The sequence below is a fragment of the Pleurodeles waltl genome, chromosome 1_1 (assembly GCF_031143425.1).
Source record: "Pleurodeles waltl isolate 20211129_DDA chromosome 1_1, aPleWal1.hap1.20221129, whole genome shotgun sequence".
NCBI lineage: Eukaryota > Metazoa > Chordata > Amphibia > Caudata > Salamandridae > Pleurodeles > Pleurodeles waltl.
In genome coordinates this window covers 55,643,710-55,665,511 of record NC_090436.1, presented here as the reverse complement: position 1 = coordinate 55,665,511, position 21,802 = coordinate 55,643,710, and the positions used below count along the sequence as shown (strand labels likewise).

Sequence of the window (21,802 nt, the reverse complement as noted above, 5' to 3'; positions counted from 1 at the left end):
CCCCCCCCCAAACCTCCCAGAAGAATGCAAATACAAAAGGAATGATTCTAAACATTGGAATATATTGTATTACTGCCCAAAAAATATATATACACATCAAAAACTCTTATATACATAAATGTACAAGTCCGAGCATTGTAGCAGGCATTGTTCGTGGACCACTGGGCCCAAATCACATGGGCAAAGCCCACACAGGATACCTGACTCCAACGGAGAGAACACTGCAGGGGCATCAGATAGCAAAACTACAGGCACCTCAGGGGGAAGGGAAGGGGGGCACCTCAGCCAGATGAGTGCACAACGCCAGATCCACGAGGGGCCTCCATGGCCACTGTTTAATCCTGGGGAGTGCAAAGCCACAGTCTCACAAGTCCAGACAGTGGGTGGGCTGCCCACTGTTACATCCTGGGGAGTGCAAAGCCACAGTCTCACAAGTCCAGACAGTGGGTGGGCTGCCCACTGTCACATCCTGGGGAGTGCAAAGCCACAGTCTCACAAGTGGATAACAGTCTCCACTGGTTCTGGAGGGGGCCTGGTGCCCAGAGTGCTTCGTGCAGCCCTGCCCGACACAGATGCGGGCCAGCTGCTCATGGGCCAGCGGTGCTTGAGAAGAACGACCCAGTGCAGCGGTACTTGAGATGAAGGGCCCAGTGCAGCGGTACTTGAGACGGCGGTGCCCAGTGCAGCGGTGCTTGAGATGGCGGTGCCCAGTGCAGCAGTGCTTGAGACGGCAGTGCCCAGTGCAGCGGTACTTGAGATGAAGGGCCCAGTGCAGCGGTGCTTGAGACGGCGGTGCCCAGTGCAGCTGTGCTTGAGACGGCAGTGCCCAGTGCAGCGGTACTTGAGATGAAGGGCCCAGTGCAGCGGTACTTGAGACGGCGGTGCCCAGTGCAGCGGTGCTTGAGACGGCGGTGCCCAGTGCAGCGGTACTTGAGAGGAAGGGCCCACTGCAGCGGTACTTGAGACGGCGGTGCCCAGTGCAGCGGTACTTGAGATGAAGGGCCCAGTGCAGCGGTACTTGAGATGAAGGGCCCTGTGCAGCGGTACTTGAGACGGCGGTGCCCAGTGCAGCGGTGCTTGAGAAGGCGGTGCCCAGTGCAGCGGTACTTGAGATGAAGGGCCCAGTGCAGCGGTGCTTGAGACCGCGGTGCCCAGTGCAGCGGTACTTGAGATGAAGGGCCCAGTGCAGCGGTACTTGAGATGAAGGGCCCAGTGCAGCGGTACTTGAGACGGCGGTGCCCAGTGCAGCGGTACTTGAGATGAAGGGCCCAGTTCAGTGGATCTGGCCATGGCGGGGAGGTCATTTGCCACCTGTCCTGTGGCTGGTGGGGTCCTCCTGCCCATCTGTCCTGTGGCTGGCGGGGCCCTCCTGGGCAGCTGTGCCGGGCCTGTTGGTGGCCTCCTGCCCACCTGGGATGGGGCTGGCGGGGCCCTCCTGGCCAGCTGGGCTGATGGCGGTGTTGTCGGGCGTGCTGCCCTTCCCAGCCTTCCCTGATCGCCTGTGGCCCTTCCCCACCTTGGGCGGTGTGCCAGCTGTCTCCACACTTCCTGCCGGAGCCATGGTAGGGGTTTTAGTCCCTGGTGTTTTCACCCTCTCGCGCCGGCCACTGCCTATCTTCGGATGTTTCTCCGGGGGTAAGCTGCCCGTGCCTTGGCTTCGTACCGAACTGGCTGCCCTGGAGGGTGGGGCAATCCACAGTCCATGGCAGACTGTAAAGACAGGGGCCGGTTTTGTCGTGGCTGAGGTGCTGACTGTAGTCCTATGACATGGACGGGGTGGGGGAGTTGGTGGAAAGAGGTTGAGTTTGGACAGGAAAAGCTTTTTAGGAGCAGTGGGGCGGGTAGGTGTAGTGGGTATGGGAGTGGAGGAAGAGGTTGTGGTTGTAGGAGTTGTAAGTTTGGTGTCTTTGGGTACAGGGCTTGGGCTGGAGGCTGTTGTGAGGTGGATCGCTGTTGGGTGGGTGGCTGCCTGCGTTTGTGTATCTTGGGAGAGGGGGTCACCGACACACTGGGAGAGGACACAGGGGACGTGTAAATGGCAGTGGGGGTGGTGACTGCACGTGTGCGGGGGGTTCTGGTGTGTGTGCTGCTGAGGGACGTAGTGGCTGAAGATGTTGTGCATGCAGGTGTGAGTGGAGACGTGACAGGGAGGGAGGAGGGAAACGAGGAGGAGGGGGACACAGTGGAGGCAGTGGGTGTTGGTATGTCTGTATGTGGATGTTGCTTGTGTGAATGCCTGTGTGATGTGTGGTGCTTATGTCTGGCTGAGCTTCTCTTGGGTGTTGAGGTGTGTGCAGGCTGGTCTGATGGTGTGTCTGGGATAGGCAGAGGTACAGGTGATAGGGTATGGGTGGAGGAAGTTGGAGGGGGGAGGCTAGAGACAGGGACAATGGCTGCCATCAGTGCTGAGGCCAGAGTCTGGAACGATCGCTGAAGGGCAGCCTGACCAGAATGAATGCCCTCCAGGTATGCATTACTCTGGTGCACCTCCCTTTCTACACCGTGGATGGCATTCAAAATGGTAGACTGCCCAACAGTGAGCGTCCTCAGGAGGTCAATGACCTCCTCACTGAGGGCAGCAGGGGTGACTGGGGCAGGGCCTGAGGTGCCTGGGGCGAAGGAGATGCCCACCTTCCTGGGTGAGCGGCACGGGGCAAACACTGAGGGGCTGCTGGGAGGGCGGTGCTGGTGCGGTGGGTGGCGGCTGTACCTGTTGTTGCGGGGGGCACAGATGTTGCCGCCACCACAAGGGAGCTCCCTTCAGAGGACGAGTCGGTGTCACTGATGTCTGCCCGAGTCCCCGCTGTGGAGCTCCCCTCACCCTCCGTCCCACTGGTGAATTCGGAGTCCGTTGCATGTTCCTCCATGGCCATGTGGGATGCAGCTCCCTCGTGCTCCGATGCCACTTCTCCTCCGCCTGATGATGCTAAAGCACACATGAACAAGAAGACCACAAAAAAGGGGGGGGGGAGAAAATAAAGACATGTTGAGTGCATGCATTGGCGACACCGTTGGCGGACAGGACAGACACAGAAGCCCCCTGCACTACGCCGCGCACTTGGGGTCGACTACTCAATCCGTGGGACATGGCCTACAATCCTATGGACGACATCTGCACACATAGATGACACAGGGCCATGAATAGCTGTACTAGGCACCCTACAGAGGTGGTGGGCGGGGGCACAGGGCCATGCCTTATGGAGGGGCCTAGCCTACAGAAATCGCCCTGGCCTAGGGATACCCACAGCCCTCCTCCCCCACCCAGACACCTCCACTGCGTGCAAAGTCAGCAGAATGAGAGTGTACTCACCCCCTTGTGTCTGCTGTGATGTCCTCACGCGCCTATCCAAATCGGGGTAGGCCACCGCCAGGATCCGGGACATCAGGGGGGTCAAAGTCCGACTGGCACCCCGCCCACGTTGAGAGGCCATCCCCAGCTGAGCCTCCGCCGTCTTCCTGCTCCAGAGGCGGATGTCCTCCCATCTCTTCCGGCAGTGGGTGCCCCGTCTGTGGTGGACCCCCAGGGTCCGGACGTCCTTGGTGATGGCACGCCAAATATCTATCTTCTGGTGGGCGCTGACCTATGTGAAATGTACAGGGGGAGAAAAATAGTCATCACCTTCTGCATGCTCAATGTGAGTGGCCCCTCATCCCTACCCTTGCCATGTGGCACATACTCTCACCGTCGTTTGATGCATGCCTCAATCGCTCCCCTCCCCACCATCTTTTATCCACTCAACACAGGCATTGCCCATAAGGCATGCTCCCAGTGTACTTACCTGTTGGTCTGGAGGGCCGTAGAGTAGCGCGTACTGGGGGAGGACCCCATCCACAAGTTTCTCCAACTCCTGAGCTGTGAAGGCAGGGGCCCTTTCCCCAGTCGCATGAGCCATTGTCTCTTCCAGACCGAGGTCACAGCAGCACTTGCAGTGTAGGTCCTCTCCTGTCGAAGATCAGGTATCGAGTGATTAAGCAGATAGAAAATGGCAGTCACGCCCGCGGCGGTGCGTACCGCGGCGGTGAGTACCGCGACCGCCGGCGCACATCGTCATTGGCTCCTCAGACCCATAGGTGCCATTGATGGGACCCATCTGGCTGTGGGTCCCCCCACAGGAGTGAACAGGTGTACAGAAACAGGAAGAGTGATCATTCGATGAATGTGCAGATGGTGTGTTTGGCAGACCAGTACATCTCCCATGTTAATGCCAAGTTCCCAGGCTCAGTGCATGACGCGTACATCATGCGGAATAGCAGCATCCCTTATGTGATGGGTCAACTCCAGAGGCAACGTGTGTGGCTAATTGGTGACTCTGGTTACCCCAACCTGTCATGGCTACTGAACCCAGTGAGGAATCCCTAGCATGTTTTATATGCCCCGTTTATATTGTACACTAAGGCTACGTGATGGACCACGGGGGAGGAGGTGGGGGTCCGCCGCCAGTCCGCTGAACCGCGATGTTGTGCCTGGATACCATTGAACGCACCTTCCCCCGTAGGTCATTCCACCACTTCCTGATGTCGTCCCTATTTCTTGGGTGCTGTCCCACAGCGTTGACTCTGTCTACTATTCTGCTCCATAGCTCCATAGCTCCATCTTCCTGGCAATGGAGGTGTGCTGCACCTGTGTTCCGAAGAGCTGTGGCTCTACCCGTACGATTTCCTCCACCATGACCCTGAGTTCATCCTCAGAAAACCTGGGGTGTCTTTGCGGTGTCATGGGGTGGTGTGGGTGATGTGTGGGGTGGATTGTGTGGTGCTAAGTGTGGTGATGTGTATTGGTGTGTTGTGTGAAGTGCGTGGTAATATTGCTGGGTGAATGTAATACGCGCGTCTGGGTGCTCGGATATCTATTTCTCTGTGCGTGGTACCGATTCTCTAGGAGTGGAGGTTTGTGGGTGATGTGCGTGTGTGTTTTATATTGTGTTGGGTGTGTGGGAGTGGTGTGTGTATGTGTATCAGGTGTGTGTATTTCGAATTGTCCAATGTGGCTGTGTTTTGTATATGTGTGTGTATTTTGAGCGCGGCGGTGTGTACCGCCAATGGAATACCGCGGTTGAAAGACCGCCGCGTGGATTGGTGTGTCGTGATAGTGTGGGCGTATTTCTGTTGGCGTGACGGTGGAGGTTTGGTCATCGCCAGTTTCTCACTGGCCTTTGGTGTGGCGGACTTTTGTGGATGTCTGTATTTTGGCGGTTTTCCTGTTGTGGGTCAGAATGACTGTGGCGGTTTACCGCGGCCGCAGCGGTATGTTGGCGGTCTTCTGACAGCGGTAAGCGGCTTTTACCGCCAAGGTTGGAATGACCACCTATGTTTCCACAGGAAATGCCTTCATTGATGGGGAAGCCAGGAGAATAGCCCTAAGTGGGTCCGAGTATACAATGGTGCAGGTAATATCCGCCTCACTATCTAAAGACAAATGTACATATTTTGACCCCAAATCTGTTCAACAGCAGGCCGGGGAACAGGAGTTAGAGGAATGGATACGGGGAGCCTGTACAGAAAACAAGGAGGGGGCTTGGTTAGCCCTAAATGGTAGGATATGTCTGCCATCAATGTTGCTCCCCTCCATGGCCTGCCTCGTCCGCGGCCCCTTGCATTTAGGGCGGGATGGAATGATCCGTCTCTTTTCCCAGTGTTGGTATAGCACAAAATTTCGCCAGTATGCCGAATATTTATGTGAACAATGCACTATTTGTGCTCAATACAACACAGGCAAGGGTACACCCACTGCACCAGGCCACTTTCCACCACCACATGGACCCTTTGAGGGCCTGCAAATGGACTTCATCGAAAAGCCCCCTACACACTAGTAGAAATATGTTCTGGTAATTGTGTGCATGTTTAGCAAATGGACAGAAGCTTATCCCACAAAGAACTGTGATGCGTAGACAGTTGCCAAGTGTTTTCTGAAGGAACTTATTCAACGGTTCGGGGTCCCAGCCCTCCTGAGCTATGACAACGGACCAGAGCTTATCTCTCATGTAATTCAGGGGCTCTGCAAAGGTCTGGGGGTCACCCAGACGCTGCACTGTGCTTACCACCCACCTGCGGCGGGAGCAGTTGAGAGGAAGAAGAGGGTGCTTAAGAACAGGATAGGGAAGATCCGTGCATCCACTGAACTCTCCTGGATTGATACACTGCCATTGGCACTGTTCGCCATGAGAAGCACCCCCGACAGAGTGACAAAGTTTAGCCCATATGAGATACTGTTCGGCCGCCCTACACACATACCCAGCCACATGTCTGTGGTATCACGAGCAGTAACAGACGACCTATTGTTACAATATTGCCAGAAACTAACAGAGATGTTACGTTATCTCCACTGGCAGGTACTGCAAGCCTTACCGGAAGCAGAAACTCCACCAGAACATGGACTGCAGCCAGGCGACTGGGTGTTGTTCAAGGCTCACACCAGAAGACATTTTCTTCAGCCCTGGTGGAAGGGCCCTATCAAGTCCTTCTGGTAACTGCTACAGCAGTCAAGTTTGAGAGGCTAACTTTTTGGACCCACAGCTCCAACACTGTAGGAAAGTAGTCTCTTTCTAGCTTGTTTACCCTCACTTTTTGCCTGTTTGTCAGTGTGTTTGACTGTGTTCGCTGTGATCCTGCTAACCAGGACTGCAGTGATTATGCTATCTCCTTTGAACTTGGTTGCTGCTACATTTTTGATCCCAGAATTGGCATACTGGTGCCCCCATGTAAGCCCCTAGTAAATGGTACCCAGGTACCCAGGACATTGGAGTTCCAGGGGATCCCTATAGTCTGCAGTGCTATTCTGCCACCCATAGGGTGCCCTTACAAAGGGTCCTGCAGGCCTGCCATTGCGGTCGGCGTGAACCGGGTGCATGCACCCGTTTTCATTATAGGTCACTGCACCAGGTCACTATAAGTCACCCCTATGGTAGGCCCTCTCAGCCCATAGGGCAGGGTGAAGGTACCTATGTGTGAGGGCACCTCTGCACTAGCAGAGGTACTCCCACAAACTACAGATCCATTTTCCTGGACTTTGTGAGTGCGGGGATGCCATTTTACGCGTGTACTGGACATAGGTCACTGCCTATGTGCTATTACATGATGGTAACACCGAACCTAGGCATGTTTGGTATAAACATATTGGAATCATTCCCCAATAAAAGTATTGATTGTATGAATCCATGTACTCTGGGAGCTCCTTATATGACACCCAGCATTGCTCCTATAGCCCTCTGACATTTTCCAGGCAGCCCCAGCTGCAGCCACCTCACAGACAGGTTTCTGCCCTCCTGCTGCTTGAGCAGCTCAAGCGCAGGAAGGCAGAACAAAGGTTTTCCTTTGGGAGAGGGGTATTACACCCTCCCCCTTTGGAAATATGTGTTACATGGCTTGGGAGGGGTAGCCTCCTCAAGCCACTGGTATGCTTTGAAGGGCACATTTGGTGCCCTCCGTGCATAAACCAGTCTACACCGGTTCAGGGACCTCCAGTCCCTGCTCTTGCATGAAACTGGACAATGGAAAGGAGAGTGACTATTCCCCTGTCCATCACCACCCCAGGGGTGGTGCCCAGAGCTCCTCCTGTGGGTCCCTGGGTTTGCCATCTTGAATCCAAGGTTGGCAGGGAACTCTGGGAGCATTTGAGTGGCCAGGTCAGGCAGGAGATGTCAAAGCCCTCTCCTGATAGGTGGTCACCCAGCTAGGTGACCAATCCCTCTTTCAGGGCTATTTAGGGTCTCTCTCTCGGGTGGTTCTTCAGATTCAGATTGCAAGACTCCAGCAGGAATCCTCTGCATCCTTTACTTCACCTTCTTACTGAAGAAACCACATCTGAACCCTCCAGGAACTCTACACACCACAACAAAGAAGCAAAGATAACTTCTGCAACATTGTATCTTCAGCTCCTGCCAGCAACTGCAACTTTTTCCAGGTCATCCATTCTCCGAGGACTGCCTGTCTTCAGCCTGCACCAAAAGAATGAAGAAATCTCCCTTGAAGTGAAGGAGTCACTTCCCTGCTTCAACAGACACCCCTCTGCAGTGACGACCGGTGGCGTGGGTCCCCTCTCCTGACGAAGTGCATGGATCCAGCAACACGGGTGGTGGACTGAAGTGGTCCTGACGTCCAACTGTCCAGCTATGAAGGAGGTAAGAGCTTGCCTCCCCACGCAAGACAGTAGCCCCATTCACTACATGTTTTGCAGTTGCCAAGGCTTGTAGGCATCTTTCCACGAAATTCTTCATGCACCGTGCAGCTCTGGCCCCCAGCACTCCTTCCTGCGACTCACAGCTTCCTGAGTGGTTCTCCAGGGGCGAGGGATCCCTTTGTGTAGTGCTGCATGGGCCCCCTTTGGCACTTTCTTTGTCCCCATGCTATGGGACTCCAGAACACGCTGCCTGGTCTTCTGAGTTGCTGAGAGGCCCCTCTGACTCCCCCTCCTGGGTAGAGTGCAACGTATCCCTCCTGGTCCCAGGCAGCGCCATTTTCCGCTAACCGTGAGTTTTGCAAGCAAGGCTTGTTGGCGGAATCCAGTGACACAAACCAGACTGGCGAGGGACATCATCTGCACCAACCAGGAACCTGCATCTGTCTTCTTCGGTGCAGTACTGACTGTTGTCCTTCACCGGTGGTTCTTCTTTTGCATCTTCATCAAGTTAGCAGGGGCCCATGTTCTCCCTAGACTCTTCAGTGCTTCTTTGACTTGGACCCCTTCTTCCACAGGTCTTCAGGTTCAGGAATCCATCGTTGGTGTCTTGAAGTCTCTTCTTGTTCTTGAATAATCTTCTTTCTTGTGTTCTTGGGTGTTCTAGGAAAGGTACTGTGATTTACTCCTGCTTTCCTGCTTTCCATACTCCCAGCGCCCCTCTACACACTACATCTGCCTAGGTGGGAAACTGATATTCGCATTCCACTTTTTGAGTATATGGTTTGTGTTCCTCCTAGGCCCATTTCTAACTATTGTGATTTTCACTATTTGCACTGTTTTACAGCTATTTCTGCATACTAGTGTATATAATTTGTGTATTATTTACCTCCTAAGGAAGTATAGTCTCTGTGGTATTTTTGGAATTTGTGTCACCAAAATAACCCTGAGTATTTTTATTCTTGTGTGTGAGTACTGTGTAACTATAGTGGTATTGCATGAGCTTTGCATGTCTCCTAGTTAGGCCTTGGCTGCTCATTCACAGCTACCTCTAGAGAGCCTGGCTTGTAGAAATTGATACATTTGACTAATAAAGGATAACTGGACCTGGTATAAGGTGTATGTACCTTAGGTACCCACTACAAACCAGGCCAGCTTCCTACAAACTATAATTATCCTAAAGTTAAGACTTTACAGAAATCAGTACCCCACCCCAAGCCTTCCACATACATGCCAATAGACCGACTCAGATGCGAGATTCCCGATTTTTGAAGCAAAAAACCTCTGTTTAAATAGAAATCAAATGGGGGAAATACATTCTCCCGATTGTTTTTATTAAATCTTCCACTTACCTCTTCTAAAACGTTGGAATGTATGCAACCAGTGTATATAAAAGGAACAACATTACTAATAATCTTTAACAATCTTCTTTTAGTGATTTGGAAATTTAATGTCGCATTTATAGTTTTGCTGATGCCTAACACCTTAATCCATTCTTAGTAATAAGATAGTTTTCCCAGAAATTGACGAAGAAAACTAGGCAGTTAGTCACATATCAGGTTTAGTTCATGTATGAATTATTGACTTATATAGTTGAATATGTATATACAATGCAATGTGTACATTTTGTGAAGACAAGCCAGCCATAATGTGCAAAGGTGTGTACAACTGAATTGGAGAAAATAACGTTGACTTTTGTTGAGTCCTGCATGCCATCTTGTTTCTGATATAGGACACATGAGTAAAAACAGAACATTGTTCAAGGGATGAAACTTATCTTCAAGTTTGATAGAGTTGGAATGGATGTGAGGTGTCTATAGCTAGAGTGCGAACAGCAGAGGTGGCGATGTTTGATGTCGAGTCTCAGGACAGGTTTTAAGGTGCTCCTTCACAGGCTTATAGTAACATAACTATGCTAGCCTAAAGACAAAGGTGGTCATTACAACCTCGGCGGTCTTTTTACAAGACCGCCGAGGGACCGCCGTGCTGAAGATCGCCAGTGGTGGCGGTTTTCCGCTCTGCGTATTATGACTGCTGGCATCTCTCCGTCCTTTTTCGGATGGAGAGCCGCCAGCAGCCATACTGGCGGGCGGCGGGGAAGTGGAGGTTGCTCCACCTCCACCACCCCGTCATCAGAACACCGCCCACCGAATCACGTTCTGTGATTCAGCGTGGCGGTGTTCTGTTGACGGTGTGGTGGCAGCAGAGCAGCCCCCATGGATCCCGTCCCCTCCCGGAGGATCAACGGACCAGGTAAGTTGATCGTCCGTTAGGGGAGGGCGTGGGGGGGCGTTGTGTGTTGTGTGCGTGCATGGGGGTGTGCGTGTGTGTATGTAGAGGGGGTGTGTGAGTGCGTGTATGCATGCAGGGGTGTTGTGTGTTTGGAAGTGAGTGCGTGTCTGTCTGTGTGTATGTCTGTATGGATGTGGGTATGTTTGTTGGTGGTGCCTGTGTGCGTGTCGGTGTGAATGTGTAATGTAATGCTGGGGGTAGGGGTGGGGGGGGGGTCCTGCCACCTTTGGTGGTGGCCTGGGTGGTGGGGGGCATAGGGGAAGGACTCAGGGTGGGGGTGGGGGAGACCCCTATCAGTGCCAGGGAAGGAATTCCCTGGCACTGATAGTGCTCACTGCCATGAATTCCATGGCGGTTCCAAAACCCATGAAATCCATGGCGGTCAGCCAGGTCATGATACCGCCGGCGGTATTGTGACGACCGCCGGGCTGGAGACCCAGGTCTCCAGCCCAGCGGTCGGATCGGAGAAGTGGTGGATGACCATGGCGGTAACCGCCATGGTCATAATTCCAAAGTTTTTACAGTCAGCCTGTTGGCGGTAAGACAGCCACTTCTTCGCCGACAGCCAGGGTCGTAATGACCCCTAAAGTGTCTATTTTCCTATCCAACATCCAAATAGTACATAATATTCTGCTATTTACCCAGTGGCTGGCAAAATAGTACATAACCTCTGCTATTTAGCCATACACAGGCTAAATAGAGGCTAGATACATAGGGGCTCATTATGTGTTTGGCAGACAGATTTCACCGCCTGCTGAACTTCCGACGGGGAGGTTGCCGCCACACAGGTTACTTCCCCAACGGTCCCATTAAGGGTTTCCCGCTAGGTCAGCGGGAGGAAACCTGAGTTTCCGCCTCCTAGCCTAGCAGGAAACAGCCTGCAGCATTGTCTCCGGCTCGTAATCAAGCCAACAGCAATGCTGTAGCAGGCAGGGTGCACCAGCACCCTTGCAAAGCAGACAGTGAACACTGCGAGGGTGCTGGCTGGGGGGGCCCTGAACTGCCCAAGCGCATAGGCAGTGCTGGGCTCCCCCCCGGGCCCCTGCACTCGTTCTCTGTCAGCCTTTTCATGGTGGTGGTACCGCCATGAAACCATTGGTGGGTAAAGGGTCGTAATCCCCAGGGAAGTGCTGTTTAGAGTGCTACCCTGGTGGATTAGGACTGCCGCCACCTCCAGACCGCCAGAGCTGTAATGAGGCGCTTGGGCCGCAGCACTGGCAGTGGTCCGAATGCCATCTGCGAGTCTGGCGATGAAGTGACTTCCAGACTCGTAATGAGGCCCATAGTGTGAAGGCGGTCTTTATTTAGCAGGCCATCAAAAAAAAGGGACTCTAGGCAATCAAAAGATGTTGGCCACCTTGTAATGGGGATGCAGCATGTGTAAGTCATTTGAAAGTGCAAGTGCATATATAAATGGACAACAGTATGAACAAAGATAAGTGCATGGATTCAGCTAAGCTGCAGTTTTCAATAAATCATTTAGGTTATTTTAATATTCATATAATAGATATAGAAATCAAACTTCTATTTTAGGAGCTTCAGGACATGGAGGAGCTGCCTGCGCAATAACCCCAACTTTCATACTATTCACCCAGCAGAGTGGGTTTGAGGCATATATGCTTATTGGTCCAAAATCCTAAGTGCCCCTTTTAGCCACACTGACATTTTAATCACCCGCACAATGTATATTGGGAATGGTAGTTTGGAGTTTTAACATGCTAAGCAGTGTTTTAAGTTGACAAAGTTATGTCTCTACAAAAGAAATATGGAAGCCCAAACAAATCTGAGTGACAGGCTTAGAAGCTGCACCTTATTAAAAACATTGCAGAGGGAGGCTGGGAAAGGAAGGGGTTGGACCTGATGGATGAGGATGATGGTAGGAGAATAAGGGGCAGAAGGTGGGCCACCAGAAGTGTTGGGACACCCAGAACCATGACCAGGAAGACCTAATCTACGAGGATCAGCATTATCAGTGCCAGAATGGACCAGGAGCAAATAGATAAGGAGGAACAGTACATGGAAAAACATGACTAGGGGTGTACCAGAACCAGCGTGAGAAGGCTTAGGCGAGCCAGGAACATGTGAAATAGGGGTGTCTGGACTCAAGTGCCCAAATGAGCAGAAATACCAGGGGTGGAAGAAACAGAAGACCCTAGACCATAGTGATGAGGATGGCTAGGAGGGCCTGAGGCACCGACCACTAGCATCAAGATGAGGACAAATAGGGCCAGGAGTATCAGGCCCAGGTATGAGGACCAAAGAGGACCAGCACCAGGAGGCAAAAGGAAAGAAGGATCCGAGACAGGTGGGCCAAGACCACAGAGATCTGATCAAGGAAGACCAAGGGGCCAGAAGCCAATGGACCAGGATTGGGAAGGCCACAATTGAAAGAACCAGGGCTAGCAGAATCAGGAGACCCTAGATAATAATGACCAGGAGGTATATGAAGGACCCAGAAGCCCAGTGTACTAGGATCAGAAGGTCCATAAGGTCAGATTCAAGGGTACCCTAAGCCAGGGAGACAAGGACTACACAAACCAAGATGACCCTCAACATGGGAACTAGGTGGACCAATTAAAATGGACAATGAAGACCAGACTTTTACTAAGAGGGCCATGGTCAGATGAACATGAACAGGGTGAAACAGGCAAATCAGGAGGACAGGAGGAATAGGATGGGACAGGAGGAGGGGGAGCTTAGGAAAGCAGCCCCAGTGGGAGACCAGCACCAGAACACCTTATACATGAGAACCAGAGAAATTAGTATCAAAACCAAAAAAAATAAGACCTTTATTTCATGGGCTAGGGAAAAGGGGGCAGAATTATTATGAACATGCACCCCAGGGGACACAATAAAGTAGGGGAACAGGATCTGGAGGACTGATAGATGACAGTTAGGCTGAGGAGGATAATAGGGTCCAGGACTGTGAGCGTGTGAAAAAGGAAACTCAGGGTCCAAAGGAGTAGTGGCAGAAGTATGTGAGAATGACAACCACAGAGACCAAGACCAGTAAGTACAGAGCCAGGAAGCGCTTAGGGTAACATGAGTCAGAGGCCAAGGAACATCAGAACTAGGAAAGGCTAGTGGTGGTCCAGGACAGGTTAAAGAGGACTATGAAGATCAGAATCTGACCAGTAGGACCAGAAGACCAGGATAAGTAGGACAGCGAAGAGGGAGACCAGTGGGACCTGCACCAAGGGCACCCTTAAGACCATGGAAAGGAGCACTGACCAGGAGGACTGGAAACAGGGCAAAGAGGATCATGAAGATCAGAACCTAGGGGACCAGGGCTAGAATTGCCAAGTGGAGCAGAGGACTGGAAACAGGGAAAAGAGGGTTAGGAAGATCAGAACCTAGGGGACCAGGGCTTGAATTGCCAAGTGGAGCACAGCACAATCTGGAAGACCAAGTGAACTGGACAGTGGTAGGTAGCCAGGAGGGCAGGACTAAAATGGCCAAGCTTAGGCGGACTCAAACAAGGACAACCTGAATCAAGAGGGCCAGGATTAACGGCTGCAGTAACTGTAGTACTAAGAGGACAAGGAACACATCCAGGAGGACCTGGACAAGCCACACCAGGAAGACAGAGACTGAGAGGGCCAGGATACATGAGGCCGATTGGACTAGGAGCTGTGGAACCATGGCTAGGATGTTCAGGTTGAGGAGAACCAGGACAGGGTGACCAGGACCAAGAGGACCAGAAAGGAACAGGGACAGATGGGCCAGAATGGCTAAAAGGTAAGGGTTATAATGACAAACACAATGGGACAAGACATAGGATGACCATGGCCAACAATGCCAAGATTAGGAAGGCTGGTGGACAAGGTATAGGAGAAATAGGCCCAGGATAACTCAAATTGTAAGGACCAGGTGAATGCAGGCCAATGGGTGCAGAATATTGAAAAGGACACTGACTATGAAAAGCAAGAATAGCATACCATTTGCCACCGGTGCCAGGTTAGTGAGACAGTGGACACAGGCAATCAAAACCAGAAGGAAAGATAGATTCTAACTAGACAAGGAAACCATGGACGGTGGGAACCAAGAAGATCTAGGAAAAGAGGATCAGAATCAGAGTCATCAGGACCAAGGTGACCACAACCTGGAGGCCCAAACCACAAGGAGCAGGGGGATCAGGACTAGATCCAAGAAGACTAGAAAGATTAGGAGCATGAGGATTATGGCCAGTAGGATCAGGGAACTAGAATATGCAAGTAAGATAACGGGATCAGTATGAAGGATCCCAGGGGGATCAGAGCCAGGATGACCAGGACCAGAGCAAGGAGGATTTGAAGGGTCAGCATCAAGAGGATCAGAAACAGGGCTAGGAGTGTCAGTGGGACAATGACCAGAGTACCAGGGTCCAGAGTACGAATTGGAGCAGAAAGATTGAGAGCTGGGTGTAGCGCACCAGGGTGAGGAAGATCAGAAGGCCACGAAGACTGGGAGCACTGGACCTGGATGTCCAGGAGAACCAGGACCAACATAACAAAAATTCAAAGGATCAGAATGTTCCAAACAAAGAGAATCAGGACCAAGAGGCCAGGACACAAAAGGCCAGGTCGACCAAGGAAGCCAGCAGGGGCAGGTAATAATGTACTAGGGATCTGATGAGCAGGGTGAGATTAATAAAATGGATCATGTCAAGTGGACGAGGGTCAAGAGGATCAGGAAAGAGGAAGAAGAGCTAGGAAAAGGAGACCCACATGCAAAGATTCAAAGAGGACCAGAGACAAAGTGATCAAGTTGGGTGGGCACACACCTAGTAAGAAAACACAGATTGTGCAAAAGAAAGGCAAACCAGACTGAGAGTGAGGAAGAATAGAATGAGACCTGGAGAATCAGAACCAGGAGGAGGTGGCCAAGCAACCACATCCAGCAGGACAACAAGGAGCTAACAAAATGAAGGCAGGGAGGATCAGTTGGATCACAGCCAGGGGAAAGGAAGATCAAGTCAAAGAGGCCCAGGGGTATCAGAACCGGGCATTCCAGGATAAAGAGACAGGCAAGAAGGGCCAGATTGACAGGAGCCAGGGTGACCAAGCTGTTTTCTAAGAACAGGATGACCTTGGTGGCCGCGCGATCGAAGATGGCGCACGCATAAGTTAGGAGCTCCGGAGGGGCCTGCAAATATTCCTGTTAAATCTACACCCTGCCCTGGGGGCAAACCGCATTCGCAGAGCGGGAGAGTTGTGGAGGACACTGCAAAACCGTGGAGCCCGAACGGAGCGAGGCTGAGAGGCTCCGGTGAAGGTTGGGGAACTTCGGAACTGTCTGCTCGGTGGGCCCTGTGCAGCTGGGGACCCGAGTATGAGTACGTGGCCAGCGAAGAGAGGTCCGGCGGCACACGAGGAACAGGAGAGACCGGGAGCGGAGCGGATTAGCAGGTGATGGCGCTGGGGCCAGAGGGCGCTCACTGGGTCGAAGGAATGCAGAGGGCATGCTGCGGAGGCGCGAGGCGAGACCCGGCCTGGACTCGAGGAGCGAGCCCCAAAGAAACACAGCAGCAAGGAGGCGGGCCGAGCCGGTAGGCCCCGATCGCTGGACGATCGGCACCTGCGCCCGGAGTCGGGCAGAGAGGACACAGGGTCTGACCCTCTGGACACATAAGAACTTCACTGGGCTGCACTGAGGAACAGAAAGGAGATGGCGGAGGCCCTAAATCGGCGCCCCGGAGTAGGGTGAGTGCTGCAAGTGATTCTCCTGGCGCTGGAGGACCCTTGGACCCCGGCGGGGCCCCACTGGAACAAACCTGCGCCCCCAAAGATCAGCACCCTGAAGGGGGCCCTTAAATAAATAAATAAATATGTAATAAACAGAGAGAGAGAAACCCCGGCGGGCGGTGGTGGAACCTGGGCCATGGGGCCTTCCAGCCTCGAACGGTGACGAGTAAAGAGGAACCGACCGCCTGTGGGACCCCGGCAGGCCTGGTACGATAAGTTGCCGCGGGAGGCCGGAGGCGGAGAGCGAAGGGGGAGACCAAACGGAAACCAGCGAGATCCCAGAACGTGGGGCTCGGCCCAGCCTGAGTAGAGCTGGAAGGGAGGAATCGTGTAGGAGACCGAAGTAAAGCCGGCCTATCGCCCAGACCTGGGAGGTGGTCCTCCCCGGGTGCCAGATGCCCCCCAAGAATCGCCATAAAGGTAAAATAATGGACAATATGACACCCACTGAACGCAAGGAGGGAGAGCCGCTGGACCCTCCCCAGCTAAGAGTACAGGACACCTTAGATAAGATCCTAGGTGCAATTGAGGACACTAAAACTACTCTACAACGTGATATGAACCAGGTCGCAGTTGAAGTCGGCCTGCTGAGGGCGGACCACCACAAGCTAGTGGATAGAGTAAAAGACACGGAGAATGTCTTGGCTGAAATTGCACCGCAACAAAAAGACCTAAAAGCCGAGGTGACATGCCTAACAGATAGGGTTGCGCGCCTAGAGCAAAGAGCAGAGGACGCGGAAGGCAGAAGCCGCAGAAACAACGTGCGAGTGGTGGGGCTGCCGGAGGGGGCCGAAGGAGCAAAAATGTTGAAGTTTCTAGAGGAATGGTTGAGTACGGTCGTGGCCCCGGAGTGCTTGACCCCTTTCTACACCCTGGAGTGGGCGCACCAGCTGCCTTCGAGGCCTTTGGCGCCGGGTCGTCCTCCGTGTGTGGTGATCGCCAGACTCCTGCACTATAGAGACAGGGATATTCTTCTACAAAGAGCCAGAGAAGCTGACCCTTTTAAAGTCGCGAACGGGGAGGTGACACTGTTCCCCGAGTTCACACTGGACGTTCAAACCAAGTGAGCCTCATTCCTGAAAGTCAAGAGGGCCTTGAGAGAGGAAGGAATCCAATACTCGCTCCTTTTCCCGGAAAAACTAAAGGTGACCATGGACGGTAAGACCACATTTTTCCAGACTCCCGAGGAGGCGTGGTACTGGCTGGAGGCCCGAGGGACCCAAATGGTGTGACACGCAAATGGGGAAGTACGCCGGGGCTCGGGAAGACGACGAGCCAGGAACTGACCCCGCTTGGAAATGGGGAAAAAGGTGGCACTAGAGGCTGCTGCCTCCATGAGCAGAGAGGAGTCGCCCCCCAGGGACTCAGGCGGAGAGTAGGACGGCACGGTGATGTCCTCGGTGGACGGGTCGAGCTGCTCGGTGCAGGCACCAAGGGTGACCCCCCAGACAGCGGATGAGCTTGGGTAATCAAAAAAGCAGCACAGCCCTGAGGTGGAGGTGGACAACGATCTGGTGGCCCCTCCGGGCGATGTCCCCCCCACCAGAGTCTCGTCCATTCTGACAGTATGGCGAGAACTAGAGTTGACAGTTTGACTGAGTTGCACAGTTGCACAATATTTTGGGCAGCCTTCTGTTTAGGGGGAGCACTGGGGAACGCGAGTTGGGGTTCAAGATTGTTAGTTTTGATGGCGCTCTGCAGTAGGTGGGTTGTTAGGATTAGACATACAGTCAGACGCAGAAGATCTCAGGCCAATGGGGCAGGCCAAGAAGGAAATGTTACGAATGTCTTCCCGATATGGCAGAGTATAACCTGCTAACATGGAATGTGCGGGGGATGGGAACACCAAACAAAAGACACAAAATTCTGTCCTACCTAAAAAGGAGGGGTATCCAAGTGGCGTTACTACAAAAGACCCGCTTAGCAAAAGGGGAAGCATAAAATATAAGGCGAAGATGGAGGGGTCAAGTGTATGCCATGGAGTATTCTGCATACGCTAGGGGGGGCGCTGATATGGATACGTGCTGGGGTTCCCTTTGCAGTAGAATCCACCAATATTGACCAAGAAGGCAAATATGTGGTTTTAGAAGGAAGGTTACACGGTGTGCCAATTACCCTGAGTTGCATTTATGCCCCTAACCAGGACCAGATCCCCTTTATGACACGGCTGTCAGGTCAACTTACGAGTCAGCGGGGGAGGCCTCTTGATAGGGGGAGACTTTAACAGCGTGTTAGATATAGAACTAGACCGCTCCACCCCGCCACTATCTGGGGCAATGACAAGCAGAGTAGCCCAAAAGCTTAGAGAATGGCTAGATGCATGGGAATTATTAGACATATGGCGTGAGCAACACCCTGCCGAAAAAGATTATTCATACTACTCAGGACTCCACAGGGTGCACACCAGAATTGACAGGGTGGTTTGTACAGCAACTCTGATGCAGGGGATGGTCTACTCTGAATACCTGGGACGCACGCTCTCTGACCATAATCCTCTACTCCTGACTTGGAGAGTGAAGGAGGTTAGGCCCCCCATCCCGATGTGGCAATTGGCCCCTGGAGCCTTAGAGGACCAGGCGTACAGGGATGACCTTCGTCTCTTCCTGGTTGACCATATTAAAATTAACGAGGGATCCACTGACTCTAGATCCATTGAGTGGGAGACCCTTAAAGTGACAACCAGGGGATACTGGATGGGACAGACAACGTGGGTGAGACGAACGCTAAAACGGGAACTGACCAGACTCGAGAAGGAAATACATGAGGGGAAACGGAGACAGGGAACAGGTGAGCGGGAAAGGGAAAAGTATGCCCGGGCACGGAGAGACCACTCCCAGGTTGAGGAACAACTTAGATGCCATAGTGTGCAAAACTATATGGCCTCATTACACTCTGAGGAGGGGAGATCAGGCAGAATGCTGGCGTGGCTGGTAAGACCTGGAGGGGAAGGAAAGCCTATCACCAAGGTGATAACCTGGAGGGAGAGGGAAGACACAGTCCGAACGCTTTAAATGACACTTTCAATTAATACTATGCTCATTTATATAGGAAACCCGAGGAGCTCGACGACCCTGCTCTTGGGGAGTATCTGCAGCAACTCCCATTGTCAACGCTGACAAATGAGGAACAGGAGGAGCTGGGGGCAGCTGTGACAGCAGATGAGATAAGGAATGCCATATCGCAATTAGCGCCTGGGAAGACACTGGGGACGGACGGCTTGCCTATGGATTTCTATAAGAAATACGAAACCTTACTGGCCCCCACACTGGCGGAAGTGTACTCTGAGGCATTGAGCCGGGGTGTGCTGCCGGCCACACTGAGGGAAGCATTGGTGGTCCCACTGCCCAAATCTAAAGCTAGAGAGACATCTGTTGCTAACTTTCGGCCCTTGTCAATGCTGAACAATGATTTTAAAATACTTAGCAAAGTCTTGGCCAATCGGCTACTCGGCCCCATGCCCAAGCTGATACACGAGGATCAGAACGGGTTTGTCCCGCACCAGAGCACATCCCTTAACTTGAGATGGCTATTTGCCATCCTACATATGCCCAGGGAAGCGAAACCTTTGACTGGGGTACTACTCGCGGTGGACTTCGAAAAAGCCTTTGATTCAGTTAGGTGGGACTACCTGAGGACAGTGATGAGAAAGATGGGGTTAGGAGAGAGTTGGGTAAAATGGGTGGACCTGCTATATGCGTCCCCCCTGGCTAGAGTGAGGACAGGCAAGACGGTATCCGACACCTACCCAATTTACAGGGGCACTAGGCAGGGTTGCCCTCTATCACCACTATTATTCGCACTGGCCATCGAACCGCTGGCAGCCCAACTACGAAGGGATGGCAAGGGTAGAGGGGTACAATGGGGACAATTGGAGCACATCGTTTCCCTTTATGCAGATGATATACTTATCAGGGACGGAGAGACAGAACTCCCCTGGGCTTTGGATGCCCTGGAGCATTTTGGATCCTTATCGGGACTGCGTCTCAATAGAGGCAAAACATATGTTTTTCCCATGCTAGCAGGATGTGACCAGCCCTTATCGTGCCCCGAGGATGTAGGCTGGGTGCCGAGGACATTTAAGTACCTCGGGATACAGGTGTTCCATGAGGTGGGGGACCTCCGTGATGGCAATCTTGGGAGGGCATTCCGCTCCCTACGTTCTTCAGTAAAGTTCAGGCGCTCCCTGAGGCTAACCATAATGGCCAGAGGTACACTGTCCAAAATGATAGTCCTGCCCCGGTTGCTTTACTATTTCGCGAATCTGCCGCTGTTGGTCAATTCGGCGTGGTTCCGCGAACTTAAAACCCTGATCAGGGAGCTTATATGGGACGAAGGCCGTAGACGTACGGCACTTTCGACTCTTTGTAGACCGACACACCTGGGGGGCCTGGGAGTCCCTTACTTTGAGTTTTATTATTTAGCATCACAATTGCAGAGGATTGCGGCGTGGATGGGAGGAAAGGGACAATTGGATAGATGCACTGCTCAAGGAGAGATTGGAATGGAACGAATCATTGCGCGGATGGTGAATATGAAGGGGACCAAGCAGGCGGACAGTATGCGGCAGCATGTTGGAATAAAAGTACAAAAAGAGTAGGGGTGGGACAGCCTTACTCCCCGGTGCTCCCACTCTCTGTACTAGGGGAAGGAACAGATGAGAGGAATCTGGTGGGCTTTGGCCTTGGACCCTGGAAGAAAGCGGGAGTGGGGACAGTCGGGGCGCTGTTCCGACAAGGGGTGCTGAGGTCTTTTTCAGACTTAACAGATATGGGAGTCCCAAGGGGACAGTTTCTCCAGTATAGGAAACTAACACATACCCTAAGAGAACACTGGGGAACGATTAATGCAGAGCCTCCCACCGACAGAGTACTACACTTACTACTAACGTCTGGTGGGGAATCTCACTTAATTGCTAGGATCTACAGATCCCAAAATGAGGAATCACTGGATGCACTGCAGCCCCGAAGAGAACAGTGGGAAAAGACAGTGAGCAGGGAATTAACAGACGCGGAGTGGGGCCGGGCACTAGCATATCCTCGGACGGTATCAAGAAACACCCGGCTGAGGTATATACAGTACAACTATATGCACAGAACACAACTCACCCCACACAGATTGACAAGAATTTATGGGGGAACCCCCAAGACATGCCCTAGGTGTGGAAACGTAATCGCAGACTTCAATCATATGGTGTGGAATTGCCCAGAGCTCCAGAGGGGCTGGGCTGAGGCGCTGGCCGACCTGGCACGAGTAATGGAGGTGGAGATTGGGCTGTCCCCAGCGTCATGCTTACTGGGTTTGAGGGCGGATTCGCCTCTAGGGAAAGTGAGGGGACGCTTCCTGGACCTGGCACTTGTTCTCTATAGGAGACGAATCACGATGGGCTGGAAATCTCCCAGCTGCCCATCAGCGAGCAAATGGAGGCGGGACGTGTCAAGATGTCAAGATGGGCCCGAGCAGAACTGCAAGTGCTGAAAAGTGAGGAGGCAAGGGGTATGCGCTAAACCCCCATTGCCCTGGCATGGGAAGAAATACTCCTGAGATGGGATAGTCAGACTAAGGAAGGGGGGGTGGCAGTGGAAACCCAGAGTGACTAATAGGGCAGGGCACGAGGCAGTGGGGCAGGAAGGAGAAACCAAAAGAGAAGCAGCGGAGAGAGGGTGACCAGGACCAT

The 21,802-nt window shown here is 52.7% G+C and overlaps 1 protein-coding gene across 1 annotated transcript in view; it reads right to left on the bottom strand.

Annotated features, from left to right (window-relative positions):
• Positions 1-15,847, bottom strand: part of LOC138290991 (vomeronasal type-2 receptor 26-like) — a 113,188-nt gene extending 97,341 nt beyond the window's left edge. The window contains exon 1 of the mRNA XM_069230290.1: positions 15,575-15,847. Within this exon, the coding sequence (XP_069086391.1) occupies positions 15,575-15,847 (273 nt within the window). The remainder of the gene's footprint in view (positions 1-15,574) is intronic.
• Positions 15,848-21,802: the final 5,955 nt, after the last annotated feature.